The sequence below is a fragment of the Penicillium digitatum genome, chromosome 4 (genome assembly GCF_016767815.1).
Source record: "Penicillium digitatum chromosome 4, complete sequence".
NCBI lineage: Eukaryota > Fungi > Ascomycota > Eurotiomycetes > Eurotiales > Aspergillaceae > Penicillium > Penicillium digitatum.
Genome location: NC_089387.1, coordinates 1,462,095 through 1,476,412, shown reverse-complemented (window position 1 = coordinate 1,476,412; position 14,318 = coordinate 1,462,095). Strand labels below are relative to the sequence as shown.

The following is a 14,318-nucleotide window of genomic DNA, read 5'->3' as shown; positions in this document are numbered from 1 at the left end:
CCGGGAAAACTTGGTCAAGATAGGCTCTTTCTATGCTTCAAACTGTGTGTCTCATGATGTTTTCCAGGGCTGCTTCGATCAGAGTCAGAGTATCAGATTCATGAGAGAAGATCAAACAGGTCACTATTCTTCACCGTAAACAGTGAGGCTGAGATCATGTGACTTTATTCACCGCCCTTTCGCGTTCCCTATCCACTGCCCCCGGAGGTTTCTCTATTCAAGGAACTGGGTCCTTTAAGAAGCACTGGTATAATTTCATTTGACGTCCTGGTTTCCTACAAAATTCTGATCAGCCAGTGGAGTCCTCGTGGGTGCAAAGCCAATTCTCATCACTCAATTGCTGATCTAAGCCCCACTGCTGCACCTCATCCCACCTTCCACTCCTCCCCTCTCATAATTCTGGATATTTTCAATTCTCTTCATCGTTTGATGATGATTCTTGCTTCGTTGAATTAAGCTATGGGTGGATGCAGCCTAGAAATTCCTAGCTGCCTGATACCCATCGTTACACCGCGTGAATTTGACTGAATTTGACTGAATTTGACCGGCCCGTATTCTTTTCCCTGCGTCCCCAAGTACCTGTTCTCTCTGCGGGTTTCCCCATTCTCATTCATCATGCTGGGCCGGCTATTAAGTACCGCTGCGTCAACTCTGAACCCAGCGGCATACTCTGGACGAAGCAATGTAACGCCTCTCGAGTCTGTGACCGAAGAGGAACACACCTCTGGTCTTCTTTTCCCCGACGCCAGCCTCCTTCGACGTTCCAATACCCATGCTTTCCCATTGCAGACAACATTCAATTCCCCGAATGCATCGACCGCTGGTGCATACGATGATCGTGGGGGAATGGAATTGGATGCAACCAAAGATTTTCGTGTGATTGTTGCACAAAATGCCTTGGGCGACCGAGATGCATGTGTCTTACTTGACACTCGAGCGTCCGATTCATACCCCGCCGGTCTTGGATTCGACCCACAAGGCAACGATCTGTCTAATCCTAGACATACTCGGACGGTCTCAAGTCTTTCTCGTGGAACACGTCGCAATCTTCTCACCCAAAACTCCCTCGTTGAATCGAGTCCCCTCTCCGCAGCTGCTGACGCACGCAGGTCGTCACCAGCCGGCCCGGGTGCTTTTTCCCGGGCTCGAGGCCGTAGCTCTACACTGTCACCACTGGGAACATGGCATGACCCTGGTCCATCGCGACATTCCTCTGATTCCAATGATACTGGCCTTCTGAACTGCATCTTCGGCAGCAGCGCCTTCAGCTACAGGGGGTCGTCTACAAAAATGCACATAATTTCCGCCGATGAAAGCCCGGCAATTGGGGTGAGTGCATCACCTGCTGCCCGCAGTCCACTTTCCCGGGCCTACACAACAGGAAATCCCTCGGCTCCGATAGGAGTAGCGCGAGGAATGGACGACAAGCCCCCGGCCAAAGTCACAGTTCTCTTGACTCGCATGTTTAGTGTGAACCTTCCCGAAGGAGCGGAAGCATCAGCCGAGCGACATGACTATGCCAGCGCTCTCTACCAAGAGTCATTGCCCGAGATGGAGTTCCCATTCCCGGATGTTTCTAAGCGCAAGAAAATCAAGGAGAAGAAAACACCCATGTATGCGGTTGCAATTACAATTCAGATCCCCTTGCTGCCGCGCAACACCGGACGCCCCGTATCGAGATTCAGTACTCCAGGCCCAGACTCTCCTCGTTCACGGTTCTCAAGCTCGCTGGATTCTGATCACCGCTGGCCAGGTACATTTTTCGATGATAGCCTATCCTCTGCCTCGCCCCCGGCTAGCCTAGATGAGCGTCTGGACTTGTTAGTAGATCATTGGGACGTCATCACTCGTACGCTCTCCCACCTCGAAAGACTTGTTCGCAACGAAATTCTCTTTCTTCTGAAGAAGGTGGACTCTTTATCAGGGCCACAACCAAAGCCCGTGAAGCCTCCCAATATGCAGCGGACCAACCAGACCATTGTGCATTTACCTGCCAACATTTTATCAGTCAATTCAAAGCTCAAAGAAGAAGCTATTCGCAGCTCCCGCCGGATCGGTCTTGCTCTCCAAACCCCATATGTGGTCACTGGACAAAGTCGTTGGGGCGTCTGGCGAGAGGAAGGCCGCTCAATTGTCCGTGGTCTGGGCGATAAAGAGCAGAATTTCTTTTTCTTAGTGGTTTTGACAGCATTTTTGGGTAATCATACGGAGTGGCTTAACAGCCTTGGCCCAGAATGGTATCGTCGCCGCCACAACCAGCAGCACAAAGCTCAGCAGGATGGCGAACTCATTCTTGCAAACAGAACAGTCATTATATGCCCAGATAAGATGACTGCTCGTCGCCTAGTGTTCTTGCTAGCCGCTTTCTTGCCCTCTAAACAACGCTTGGAGCCATTACCTTCCCCTATCAGACCTGGTACATCAGCCTCAATTCGTGCTATCTCCCAAAGTCCACCGACCGTGCCTGTCCTCCGCCAGGAGTCTCTTCGGAGAGCGATCGAACGACGAGCTCGTGCTCAACGAATGATCCTGGGCGATAACGAACACCACCAGCGATCAGTGAGCGTTTCGTCTCAGGAAACAGCTCAGCGGTCGATAGATGGAGCTGAAATAATCCCGCCGGCGGAACACTCGGCCACGGCCCGCAGAGGCTCTGATGCTCGCTCCATCAGACCCCCCGGCGCAAACATCCACCCAAAGGATGCTCGGGCCATGAACACGAGCGAGGCAACTATTTCCATGATCACTCAGAGCAGCACGGTTCCTGTTCCCCATTTCACTTCTCAGCCAAGCCATTCTACCCAGGCTGGAAAAGAGCGCAGCGCAGCTCAAGGCAACGATAGCCTAGCATCGGAGACTCTGCTGAAGAGCCTTCGACGAAGTGACAGCTCTGCAGTGAGCACAAATGGCAGTCTTTCCTCAGCTGGAGGCCGCTGGGGGGGAATCTTCTCCGGTCTTTGGAGCTCCCGTCAAGGCTCATCTACCGAAAGCAGCGAGCCATATTTCCCATCTGAAGCTCGCAGAAGGTCCGCCTCTACAAGATCTGGCCCTGCTAGGCGCGGGTCAACCACATTGACTCAAATGGTCAAGGAGGTCACAGAATATGATGATGAACACTGGCCCAAAACAGCCCCCAGTGGAAACATCTCGATTCCAACTGCTTCTACTGCCGCTCCTCATAAAACCGAGCTTGCTTCGCCAGAGCCACTATCACTCACCAGCCAAGTTCGGGAGTCACCTCTGAAGTTGTCGGTCCGAGCAGAGGAAGGCGTGGTGGATGTTGATCTTCCGCTTCCTGGTTTCATGTCACTCTCTTCGTCTGGCGATTCGACTATTGCCTCGCCAAAGAAGACTCGAACCTCCGTCACCAGCATGGATGCAGTTGCTTCTACGCACAGCAGTGGCTCCGGATTTCCCGGTACTACGAAGGATAGCGATGGACCGACTTCCCATGTGGCTGGTTGGTTAAAATTCTTCCATGAAGATTTCTCGCTCCAAGCGGTTCGGCCTTATGCCTCTCTTGAAGCAGAAATCAAGCGGGCAATGCGGGCTGAACCATCCCCGTACATCCCCTCCACATCCGACGTTGACGGATCAGAAAAATGGGTCGATGTTGCAACAACTTTGATTGCAGACACCAAGGCTTCTACGGTGAAACGACTTCGCTTACGACGCAAGATCATAGTGGGTAGCTGCTCTCCTCATACACCTCTTTCGCCTTCCAGTGCTACCCCACGTGGATCTGCTGGAGCTGCCTCGACCTCGCAATTCACCAACTTCTTTTCCGGACATGAGAAACTTATCCACGGCCCTGCCACTGGTGAGCGGGGCCAGAGTTTCATGGAAGAGCGGTTTATCGAGGAACCGGTGATGGACCTCGACGGAGTCCTAGTTGATGCTGTCGAGCGTGTCTTGCGACAGAGCGGTTACTCGTCAATGGCACAGTCACGTGCCCCTTCCCCCAACCGTGCTCGTAGAGCTGAAGACAAAGGTCCCTCTTCCAAAGGCGATGAAGCCCCTCCCCCTGAAGTGCCTCGTGGAGAATGCCGCAAGATGGTGCTCGGGGCCCTTGAAGAAGTTGTCCGCCTTGTTACTGCCGAGCATTGCCGTGAAGATGTGGATAGCACACTTGGGATAGCCGACCGTGAGCGGAGAAGAGCACTAGCAGGTGCTGATAATACATTGCGTGAAGGAATCCGAAAGTGGCTCCTTGACGTCGAAGAAGTGTGGTGATTTCGCTTTACTAAGCTTTGATTTCTTCAAATTTGCTGACTGCATGTCCTTGCATGGTTGCACTCACGCCTTTTACTTTTTCCTTTCCCCTGCCTAGTTGGTGATTTGGTTTTGTCTGGTATGGTACCTGGGCTTTGAGTTGTTGATGACCCTTCTCTTCTCTTCTTTGATTTTCTTTTTTTTTTTTTTTTTCCAGCTTTGCCTTTTGCATGGCGACATGTTTTGAATATGATACCCACCCACTTCATACTGAAGTTCAGTTCTCCTTGTGGGGCTCTTCCCCTACATTTTTAATATGACTCTTGACCAATTTGATGCAAATGACACAAGTTCCATGAATCTCACTTTCTGTTGAATTCGAATCTAGGCAACATAAACCAATTTCACACTGTGACCATTTGCTTGAACCTTTCCATCTTCAATAGGAGAAATTCGGACAGCCTTCAAGATCTCGTCTGACTGAGCCGGGTTGACAACTTCGACTGTAGTCTCAGCCCGCAGGCGCCCATTAACCAGCAACTCAATTCCCTCCAAGGCGTCATCCTCAGGGGCCTTGATCATCGGATTGGTGACAGTAACAGAACCAGGACGGATCAAAAGTGGCATGGTATCAAAGTCGTGAGTCTCCGTGTACCAGCGACCAGACTCATAAGACTTGGAATGATCAAACCACGAGATCCATTTCCCAGCCTCATCATCAGGGGAATGAGGCACATAGAAAGTAACCTCACCCTGCTCCGTAAACACCGGTGCAACTAGCAAATTCGGCCCAAACATGTACTGCGTATCAATAGCATATGTGTTGAGATCCTCGGGGAACTCTAAGAAAAGCGGCCTCATAAGCGGCGTGCCGGTTCCATGGCCCTTAAACGCCTCCTGCAGAATATACGGAGTAAGCAAGATCTTGCGCTTAACACAGTCCCGTAGCACATCAGAGCAATCCTCGCCATAGATCCAAGGCACACGGAACGAAGACGATCCGTGCAGACGCGAGTGCGTAGACAGCAGACCAAACTGCACCCACCGCTTGTACAGCGCCGCCGGCGGCGTACCTTCGAAGCCACCGATATCAGACGCCCAGAAGATATATCCAGACAGCATCAGACTCAGTCCGCCGCGCAGCGATTCAGCCATAGCTTCGAATGTGCTCTCGCAATCGCCGCCCCAGTGAACCGGGTACGCCTGTCCACCTGGTGCGGAACTGCGCGCGAAGAGGAGACCCTGGTTGCGTCCGACGCGGTTGCTAAGTGTCTCATACACGGTCTTGTTGTAGAGGAGAGCGTAGTAGTTATGCATGCGCTCCGGGTCGGCACCGTTGTAGTATTGGACGCCCTTGACCGGGATGCGCTCGGCGAAGTCGGTCTTGAAGCTGTCGACGCCCATTTCCGCTAGTCGCTCCAAGTGCGAGTTGTACCACTTGCTGGCAGCGGGGTTTGTGAAATCAACGACTGCCATGCCGGCTTGCCACATATCCCACTGCCATACTGAGCCATCGGTGCGCTGTGAATTGTTAGGGATTGTTTTCGTCTGATGTCATTTTGTGTGTCACGGTCTCGGAACAGGAACATACCTTTATGAAGTATCCGTTCTCCTTGCCCTCTTCAAATAGTGGCGATGCCTGGGCGATGTACGGGTTGATCCAGACACTAATGCGGAGACCGCGCTCTTTGAGACGCTTGAGATATCCCAAGGCATCTGGGAACATATCTGAGTCGAAGTCGAAGTCGCACCACTGATAGGACTTCATCCAGAAGCAATCGAAGTGGAAGACGCCCAATGGAATATCGCGGTCACGGAACCCATCGAGGAATCCAGTGACAGTCTCTTCGTCGTATTTGGTCGTGAAACCTTTGTCAAAAATATCAGCTTCTTTCATCCAGTATTCTAGAGCAAAACGGTATCCCTGAACTCACTCGTGGTAAGCCAGAGGTTGTAACTCCATGACGGAACCAAGGCCGGCCGGCCAGTCAAAGCAGTATACCGATTCAGGATATTCTTTGGCGTAGCTCCATACACAACAAAGTATTCAATTTCCTCGCCAGGAACAGAGATATTGACACGAGTAGTGCGCTCAGACTGCACCTCCAGACTAACCTTACCAGGGTGATTGACGAAAACACCATATCCCTTAGAGCTGATATAGAAGGGGATATTCTTGTAAGCCAATTCAGACGAGGTACCACCATCCTCGTTCCAGATATCGACAGTCTGTCCGTTCTTGACCAGAGGCCCGAACCGCTCTCCAAGACCGTAGACCTTTTCGCCAACGCCAAGGTCAAGCCCTGCGAGCATATATCCCTGGCGTTCGGCGTAAATACCGTCCTCATAGCGATGCTTCTCAGTGCGCTGATCGCGCACGTATCCGATAGAGCGAAACGATTGGCCGGTCAGTTTCTTGCCGGCTGGGGACTGGAATTCCAGGGCCAGTTCGTTGGCGGAGGTTTTCAAAGCCAGATTGAGTGACCCGCTAGTATAGTTGAGTGTCTTTGCAGCGTCGTCGTGCTGAATCTTAGTGTGTCCGGTGGTCTTGTTCAGGTGGTAGTGAGGGCCGTTGTCATTTTGGCCCGCCCTGCATGCTGTCAGTGGTTGCTAATACCAACATTTGGAGCCTTGGGTTAAACCCTTGAGGTACTTACCAGTGGACAAGCTTCACACCAATGACTCCCTCCACTGGCGAGGTTATCCGCATGGAGACAGTTGCTGTATACTATTGTTAGCTTCTGGATTTTTGTACCTAGGGGGATTGAAAACGCACGCGAGTTGAGGGTGTGTCCTCGGTGGGCTTGGAACTTATTCAACAGCAGATTGACGGAGTCGTCTTCAATTGAAAATCGTTCCACGTTGCTCATCCACTCGATGTTGACGCCGTCCTATATGATCCGATTGCGTATCAATATTCATCCTATGCCAACTACATTAACGACAAGCGAGTAAAGTTACCTGCAGGCACCACATCCCCTCGGTGAACTTCATCTTGAGAGAAAAGGCAGGAAATCTCAATTGAGACCCTCGTCCTTGGGATTAGTTCTTTACAAGCTACCCCAGAGATACCTGGCGGCTATCTTTTAGCTTTGAATAGAATATGAAAAAGAAGACAAAAAGAAGAAAGTGAATGACAGAGAGGGCAGTCAAGCTCTTTTTGTCTTACGCCGAGACGCCGTGGGAGAAGATAGACTTACTTTATTTGACACGGCATGTCGTCCGCAATGGCCAGATTCTGAATAGCGTCGTTGCTCCGCTATTTGCTGTAGCTCGGGGTAGCACATAAGGCGGGGTGTAAAACCTCTGAGGTTTGGCGATCCCAACCAACCAGGGCTCATAGTTAAAATGTCGGCTGAATGGTTGATATCAGGCTAAAATGCATGGCTTGTTTCAGTCTTGGGGCAATGTTCAGATAAAGACAGGATGCTGGATAGGTTTTCATTCCCCCTAAGTCAAGATCGGAATTTGTCAAATCTGTACGGAAATACGCGGACGTCGTTTTTTAAATCAAATGGTTCTTTTCACAGCCATTTTTGCTTCCAAAAATACAAGAACATAGCTAGTGTCGCATTTCACTTGGGTACAAAATAATCAGAGCATCAAATGGGTATCATCGAATATTTAGATCAAGGGTCGTAAGCTGCCACTCCTAGGGCTTGCATTGTAGCTGAGACTGTCCCTTCGAGCCCTGGCTCGTGTAACTTCCGGTGACATGAGTCCCTCGCGCGACTCATGGGTGATCCGGGATGGCAATCCTGGCGGCGGTGAGATATGATGACCGACTAAGCTGGCAGGAAGCTCGAGTGACGGGATCGATGCATCCATTACGACGTTTGTGGTAGTCGACTCCACCTTCGTGGAGGATGGACGAGCATGTGACTCCAAGTAGAACTGCTCTAGTTGTGCTGCATCGCCGCAGAACTCGGCCAGGGCGTTAAGAATGTTTTCCGGAGCGCGGTACAGGTTTGCCAAGTCGATGCTTGCTGATCCGGATGGGGTAAGTGGGCTGCCGATACTGCCAGTATCATGAACGGGCCGGGTTATTGGAGATAGCCGGGGTGAGACACGGTCAATTCCATCGTGGTTCGGGGCACGGCCTCGGAAATCGGACCGATTGTGATTCTCGAATCGGCCGGCGTCTCGACTCGTGGTGGCGCGGGTACTCACAAGCCGATTCGCGAGGAGGAGGAAATGGCCTTCGTCCGTGATCTGTGCGAGGAGGCTTCCCGTTCGGTGGATAAATTGCGGGTAAATGTAATCGGGCTTTCCCCAGGAGTAGTAAACTTCAACGTCTGCTGGGAATGCAGAGGAGGCTTCGAAGTCTAGTACAAAATCAAACCTCCGCAAAATAGCCTTCTGGTAGTAGAGGCGATCCGGTGGACCAGGTTGCGCAAATGATGCATTGTTGAACACTGTGTGCAGTGGTCCTTTGGGTGGTGGGACCTGGAGTTTGATCTCGTAGGGTTTCCGGAATGGCTGCGTCTTGCTGATAGCACAAGCTTCGGCGATCGGCACCTGTACCAATTTCAGCCCGAATTTGTCGGCAGTCGATGCCCAAGAAAGCACGGTGTCTTCAACCAACTTGGGGGTCGTGCTCATCCAGCTGAGCTCGACATGGAAGCAATTTTCGGGGTTATGTAGTCGATCCCAGTGAAGGTCAATGACTTCCGGCCGATTCGACCGCTTACGCGGATCAACGTCGAATTTCATGGATTTGGACAGCATGATGGCGACCTTGTTCTTCGCCTTGGAGGGAGTGTTAGGAGTCTGTGGCATACGCTCGTCGATGCTATCCGATCTAGCTTTGAGGCTGGCAGGAGAGTCTTTGGCGGTCCCGATGGCGGGTGTCGACGGCATTGATTTGTCTGGTCTAAGCTGAGGGAACCAGCTTCCTCGAGACTCTGGACGAGTGACACGGTAATCAGCACAGACTTGATAGAAATAGTTGCCATCGCGGAAATTGTGTCTCTTCTCAACGTGTTGGAACAAGCCATGATCGATCAACTCGTTACCGAACTTGACTGCTTGTTCACGAGTATCGATATCACGTATGTTTTGCAACAGCCAGGTTGTAAATTCAAACCCGATGAAGCAGTTGTAGTGTAACCTCCAATGCCATCGCCGGTCCATCATCCGGACTCCCTTTTCCCCCTGGATGATTTGCGCCAACGTCATAAGACTGATGCTGGATCTGTCCAACAGTTCTGACTCGGGCAAGAGCTGAGCAGGGGCGTTGTCGAGCCCTGGGTCTGTGAGTAGCAACCGGTCCAGCTCTGCTGTAACGATCTCCGATGGATTGCGTGTTTGATACATGATGTTCAAAGGATTCTGGTCTCGCTTGGGATTTGATGTCTCAAAAAGCTTTTCCTCCGGTGACACGTATTTGTACCGTTGCCAGATATGGGTCAAATGGCTGATCCCCAGCAAATGAACTTCTTCCTCGGTGTCATCATGGGAAACCTGCAAATTTCGACGAGAATTGGCATGAAGTTGAAGCGGAATCAAGACATAACGGACTCGCCAGAAGTGCAGCTGCTGTGCCGGGTTTTGGAGATAATCTCGATGACCAGCCACATAATTATCGGCATAGTTCCAGTTGTACTCTTGAGAGGTTGGATCAAGCTTGACATCCTTCACTTCATATTCGGCGCTTAGTATTGTTTTCATCGCAGGTTGATAGAGAGTAAGGGTGGGCTTCTTTGGAGAAGTCATCAATGCAGAGTTTTGATGCGTAAAACGGGTCACTTCAACTTCTCCCCCTTGGATGCAGACAAGTCGGTGGATTGTGTTGCCCTTGGAGAGAAATATAGTGAGCCCATCGCGCTCTAGACCTCGGAAATCGAAGACGTTTAGCGATTCAAGGGCGGGCTGCGCAGATACGTCGGCCACATGCTTTCCAACAATGATTTGGAAACCATGAGAAAGCCGCAGCGAGATCATTTCTCGTAAAAGTACCCCACGGGTCTTTGGTGCTTCAATGCCTTCGGAGTCTTCATTTGGGAAGACACGATATGGTGTCTGTAGATATTCTGAAGCAAGCACACTGGCTGTGGGGAATTCTTCCGTCGTCAAAGGAAGCACCGCGGGAGACTTTAAACTCTTCCACTTTACCACAGCCACATGTGGAGGGCGAGGATACGCATGTTGCCAACGGCCAAACCAACTAGTATCGCGCAGCACGTCTTTAGGGGTATTGCATGGGTTGACAGATCGGACCCATGGAGACAGAGCTTTACTCGGAGAGTTCCGCACTTGTAATTCGCGCGGGCTATTATTGAGAGTGATTTCGATTTTATGACTTTTCGGATGATCTTCACCGTAGTCCCGACCAGCGTCATTCACTGGGGCTTTCACCAAAAATGATCCATGAGGGCCTGCTTGCTCTGGCGGTTCGGATTCCTTTGATGGGTTTTTGGAGGGCATTTTGATGGAAATCGGCTTAGCAGGAGTCTGAGAAGACTTCACGGGCGTTGAAGATGGCGAGAATACATCGAAGACTGATGCAGTCGATGCTGTTTCTGACGGGCTCAAGGAAGTGACGCTCCTGGCGTCAGAAATTGACCCGGCATGGGTTCTTTGGTTTGTCATGGGCATAGCACTGGCATGCTCTATATTGACCCCCGTGCTTGCCATGGCTCTCGGTGGGGTTGCGAGCAAGCCTCGGAGCGCAAAGCTAATCGTCCGAGAAATTCGTGAAGCTATTGGCGCCGGCGTCTTTTTCAACGCTGGTTTTGTGGGGGAGATATTCTTGCCCGTGCTTGGGCTTCTTGGAGTAGCCATGTTTGAGTCAATTCTTCGAGGTCCAGAGTGCAAAGAATCATTCTCGTCTGCTGGATTCGTTTCGTGATGGCGGAGGCGCGTGATGGAGCGGGCAGATAGCCGTTCATGCACTCCGCCCCCAGCAGCCTGGACTTCTGATTCACTGGGTCGCTTTGCCTTGGGCGGTTTCGTAGCCTTGAGTCGTTTCGGAGAGATAGCAAAAAGGTTTTCATCATATTGGTCCATCCATGACATCACTGCCTTGCGTGAACTCTGCGCATCTCGAGTTTGCAGTTCATTTTGCTCTGCTGCGCTATGAACAAATGATCCCGGGCGAAGACTGTCACTAAGTTGTCCCTTTAAAGATGAAGGATTCGCGAAACGGGGTTTAGAAGGAGCATTGTTAGCTGGACTGTAACCGGGCCAGGATCCACGAGGTCTTGTTCCACCGCGCCCTTCAGTAAGGTAGGGAATTGTGATGTTTGCTTGTTCACTTTCCATGACTCCCATCATTTGGATCTCATACATGCGCACCCGTGGCGTGAACGCCTTTGATGGACGAGTGACGGTAAGAGAGATAGGTGCATTTGGGTCTTTTTTCAAGATTCGGCGGGCCTCTCGGTATGTTTCAGGGTTCCAGTAGGATATATCAAGCCAATGAGGGATACCATAGCTCCAGTCTTTGGCTTGAGGTGTTGCCCGTTCCCTCGTTCTAATTGCAGACAAGTATGAGCTTGGAGAAAGATATGATGATCTGCTAACAACACTTGAAAGGGAATGGTGTATCTCAGGAGACATCTTATCCCTGTTGACTCCGCTGAATCCAGCCCCTCCCAAATTCCCAGACTGTTGCTCCACTGGCTCCCGGTATTTGAAGAGTGGCACAGAATGAAGAGGCATCGGACTCAAACAGACCAAATCAATTGCTATGCCTCGGTTCGCAAGGGCTTCTGTTGTAGAAGCCAAGGATTCATAAGAGACTTCGAAAACACCGCTACCGGGGGTGATAACAATGATCGAGGTGCCAGTGTGGACCATGTCTCGATCGATATGGTCGAAAGCTAGGTGTGCAGAGGCGAGATGGATGGCCTCTAGGATGTTTCCTCGTAGAGCTGAACTTGGGTGCCCGGCAATGGTGGCCATGTTTGGTTTGTGAGAGCTCTTGATGCCACTGCCGGATACAACGTCTAGGTCGTCCGGTTTCAGGATTGACACATCTCGCAAAAAGGTCCTAAATTCCCTTTTCAACTCGTCTAAAATGGTTGTCCAATGGCCGCTTGCCATGTCATTTACTACCACACGATAAAAGTCTCGAGTCGGACCTTTTTTTGGTCGGGATTTGTTGTTCAAATTCCCAGCGCTGAGATTAGGCTGGCTTGAACTGGTGGGCTTATCATATTCGACTCGAGTGAACAGCACAATGGTCACCAAATGCTTTGCGTCTGAATTGGCCCATCTCTTGAAGAGCTCTGGTAGGAAACCGTTGATAACCCGGCTGAAGAGGATGTCACCAGTCCCCTCCGAGTCAAAGTCCCACATTTCTTTCGACATTTGGATGAATAGAACATATTTCGCGGACTCGCTTCGGAAAATGGGGATTGTCTGTGGCGAGAAATATCCCGAGAGGCACTTCTTCTCTCGGATAAAGATGTTCTTGACAGTAGCTTTGATGCTCCCCATAAACATAATCTTTTGTCCTTTGTATATTATTTTATCCGATAACTCCGACATGACTAGTCTCCACATGTCCGATCGGACCATGTATTGATCACGAAAAGCGATGTCGACATGTGACGCTGCACATTGGTCTCGGTCCACAATTGATAATCGAACTTGCGTTCGGTTCTTGAAACCAAAGATGTTGGCAATGTTGTTTGTCACTGAAATTTCTAATTGGGGATTTCGAGCCTTAGTTTCTGGTGGTAAGGCTTTTACCACGAATAAACAACGGCTCTGCAGAGGAGTCTTGAATTTGGAGGTGCTATCCGCTTGAGAGGCCGAGTTGAGTTCGGCATGAGTCTCGCGAACAGCTTTAGAAGCTCCCTCGGGCTTTAGGGTAGAATAGCAAGAATCGCCAGATCCCCGCATGGGTAGGATCTCGACAACATCCCCAACTTGGACTTCGGTTTCGCCAAAAGCCGATGGATTCAATAAAATCTCTTCCCGTGAGAACGTCTCATCGTGCACCCACAGCGCACACTGGTGCTGTACCCAGCTTGCTGAGGACAACCTGACAGTCCGATCATCTGTGGCTTGGTCGTGGTCGTGGTCGTGGTCGTGGTCACAGTTCGAAGCCTCCAGTGAGTGGGTGGAGCTGCTCTCCAAGCTCGCCGCGCTCACTTGCCTCAGGTGCGACCGCCGCATGGGCCCGCGCAAAGACATTTCTGTGTGCCTTTATGTTTGCATTTGCAATAACTTGATTCAAATATCAGAATGTGTCCATGAGTTCTTGCAAGAGATAGCTTGTGCAAAAGGGAGATAGCACGGCCACGTGAATTGAGATAGTCACATGATATTTCTGCCTGAGGCGAGCTATAAACCTCAACTTGTGTTGCATGGCGCAATTATGCAATAGCACCGTTGAAATCCAGGTATCATACAAATCGAATCAACTGAATTAATGGACTATAAATCATTTGCTATCAAGAGAATCCATCGGAAACGACAACGAAGATGGTTAAATTCCGGGGGAAACTAGTTCTAGCCCTCCTCAAGCGCAGGTTTCTCGAGCCAGCCTTGCATACAAAGCAAATATGGATACATGATCTGTTCCAACCGATATGCCGGTATGTATTTTCTGGACAATGTAGGCGCGAATTAATGACCCCGATTTTGTAGCTCGCGCTACGGCAGGCAGATTGTCTCTCAGGTGTACTTCCCTTGAGAAGTCAATCAAGAGAACATCTCCTACCGATGGCCTTTCCAGATTTTTTTCATTTCTTCTTGTCTATCGACAGCTTTTGCCTTGAGCAACTTGACATAATCAACTATATGTTGAGATGGGTGTCTATCTAGGATGTTCGCAGATAGTCTGGGGAGCTCGTCTCCTCCAGTATAACTCTCTTCCCCTTTCGCTGATATCTTGCCTTGCAGGGTCAGCATCATAGTATAAGATTTCGGCCTAGTGTATGCCTAGGTGCGATTGTCTAGACAGAAGTGACAGAATCAGACGAAATTAATTGGTGGCGAGCATCATATATGGTTAATAGTACACAGTAGCAGACATAAGGAGCAAAGCAGGCTTGCATTACGCACGGCACCCGGTTTTGAGTTTAGGGGGGGGTTAGGCCTTGAAGCCATTGATTCCAGACATTTATATTACGATGGCCTTTTGGAACCGGCAA

The 14,318-nt window shown here is 50.5% G+C and overlaps 3 protein-coding genes across 3 annotated transcripts; 1 reads left to right on the top strand and 2 right to left on the bottom strand.

The window, feature by feature from the left end:
- Positions 1-615: 615 nt before the first annotated feature.
- Pdw03_0483 (folliculin-interacting protein N-terminus-domain-containing protein) lies at positions 616-4,233 on the top strand (the record flags this gene model as incomplete). Its single annotated transcript, XM_014675064.1, has 1 exon — positions 616-4,233. One exon carries the CDS (start codon positions 616-618, stop codon positions 4,231-4,233), a length of 3,618 nt encoding a protein of 1,205 aa, XP_014530550.1.
- A 363-nt stretch (positions 4,234-4,596) lies between these two features.
- Positions 4,597-7,206, bottom strand: Pdw03_0482 (Sugar hydrolase, putative; the record flags this gene model as incomplete). Its single annotated transcript, XM_014675063.1, has 6 exons — positions 4,597-5,733; positions 5,804-6,081; positions 6,147-6,802; positions 6,870-6,933; positions 6,989-7,103; positions 7,174-7,206. 6 exons carry the CDS (start codon positions 7,204-7,206, stop codon positions 4,597-4,599), a joined length of 2,283 nt encoding a protein of 760 aa, XP_014530549.1.
- Positions 7,207-7,836: 630 nt separating this feature from the next.
- Positions 7,837-13,356, bottom strand: Pdw03_0481 (Vacuolar membrane-associated protein iml1; the record flags this gene model as incomplete). The annotated part of the gene is made up of 1 exon (XM_014675062.1): positions 7,837-13,356. One exon carries the CDS (start codon positions 13,354-13,356, stop codon positions 7,837-7,839), a length of 5,520 nt encoding a protein of 1,839 aa, XP_014530548.1.
- Between the last annotated feature and the right edge of the window lie 962 nt (positions 13,357-14,318).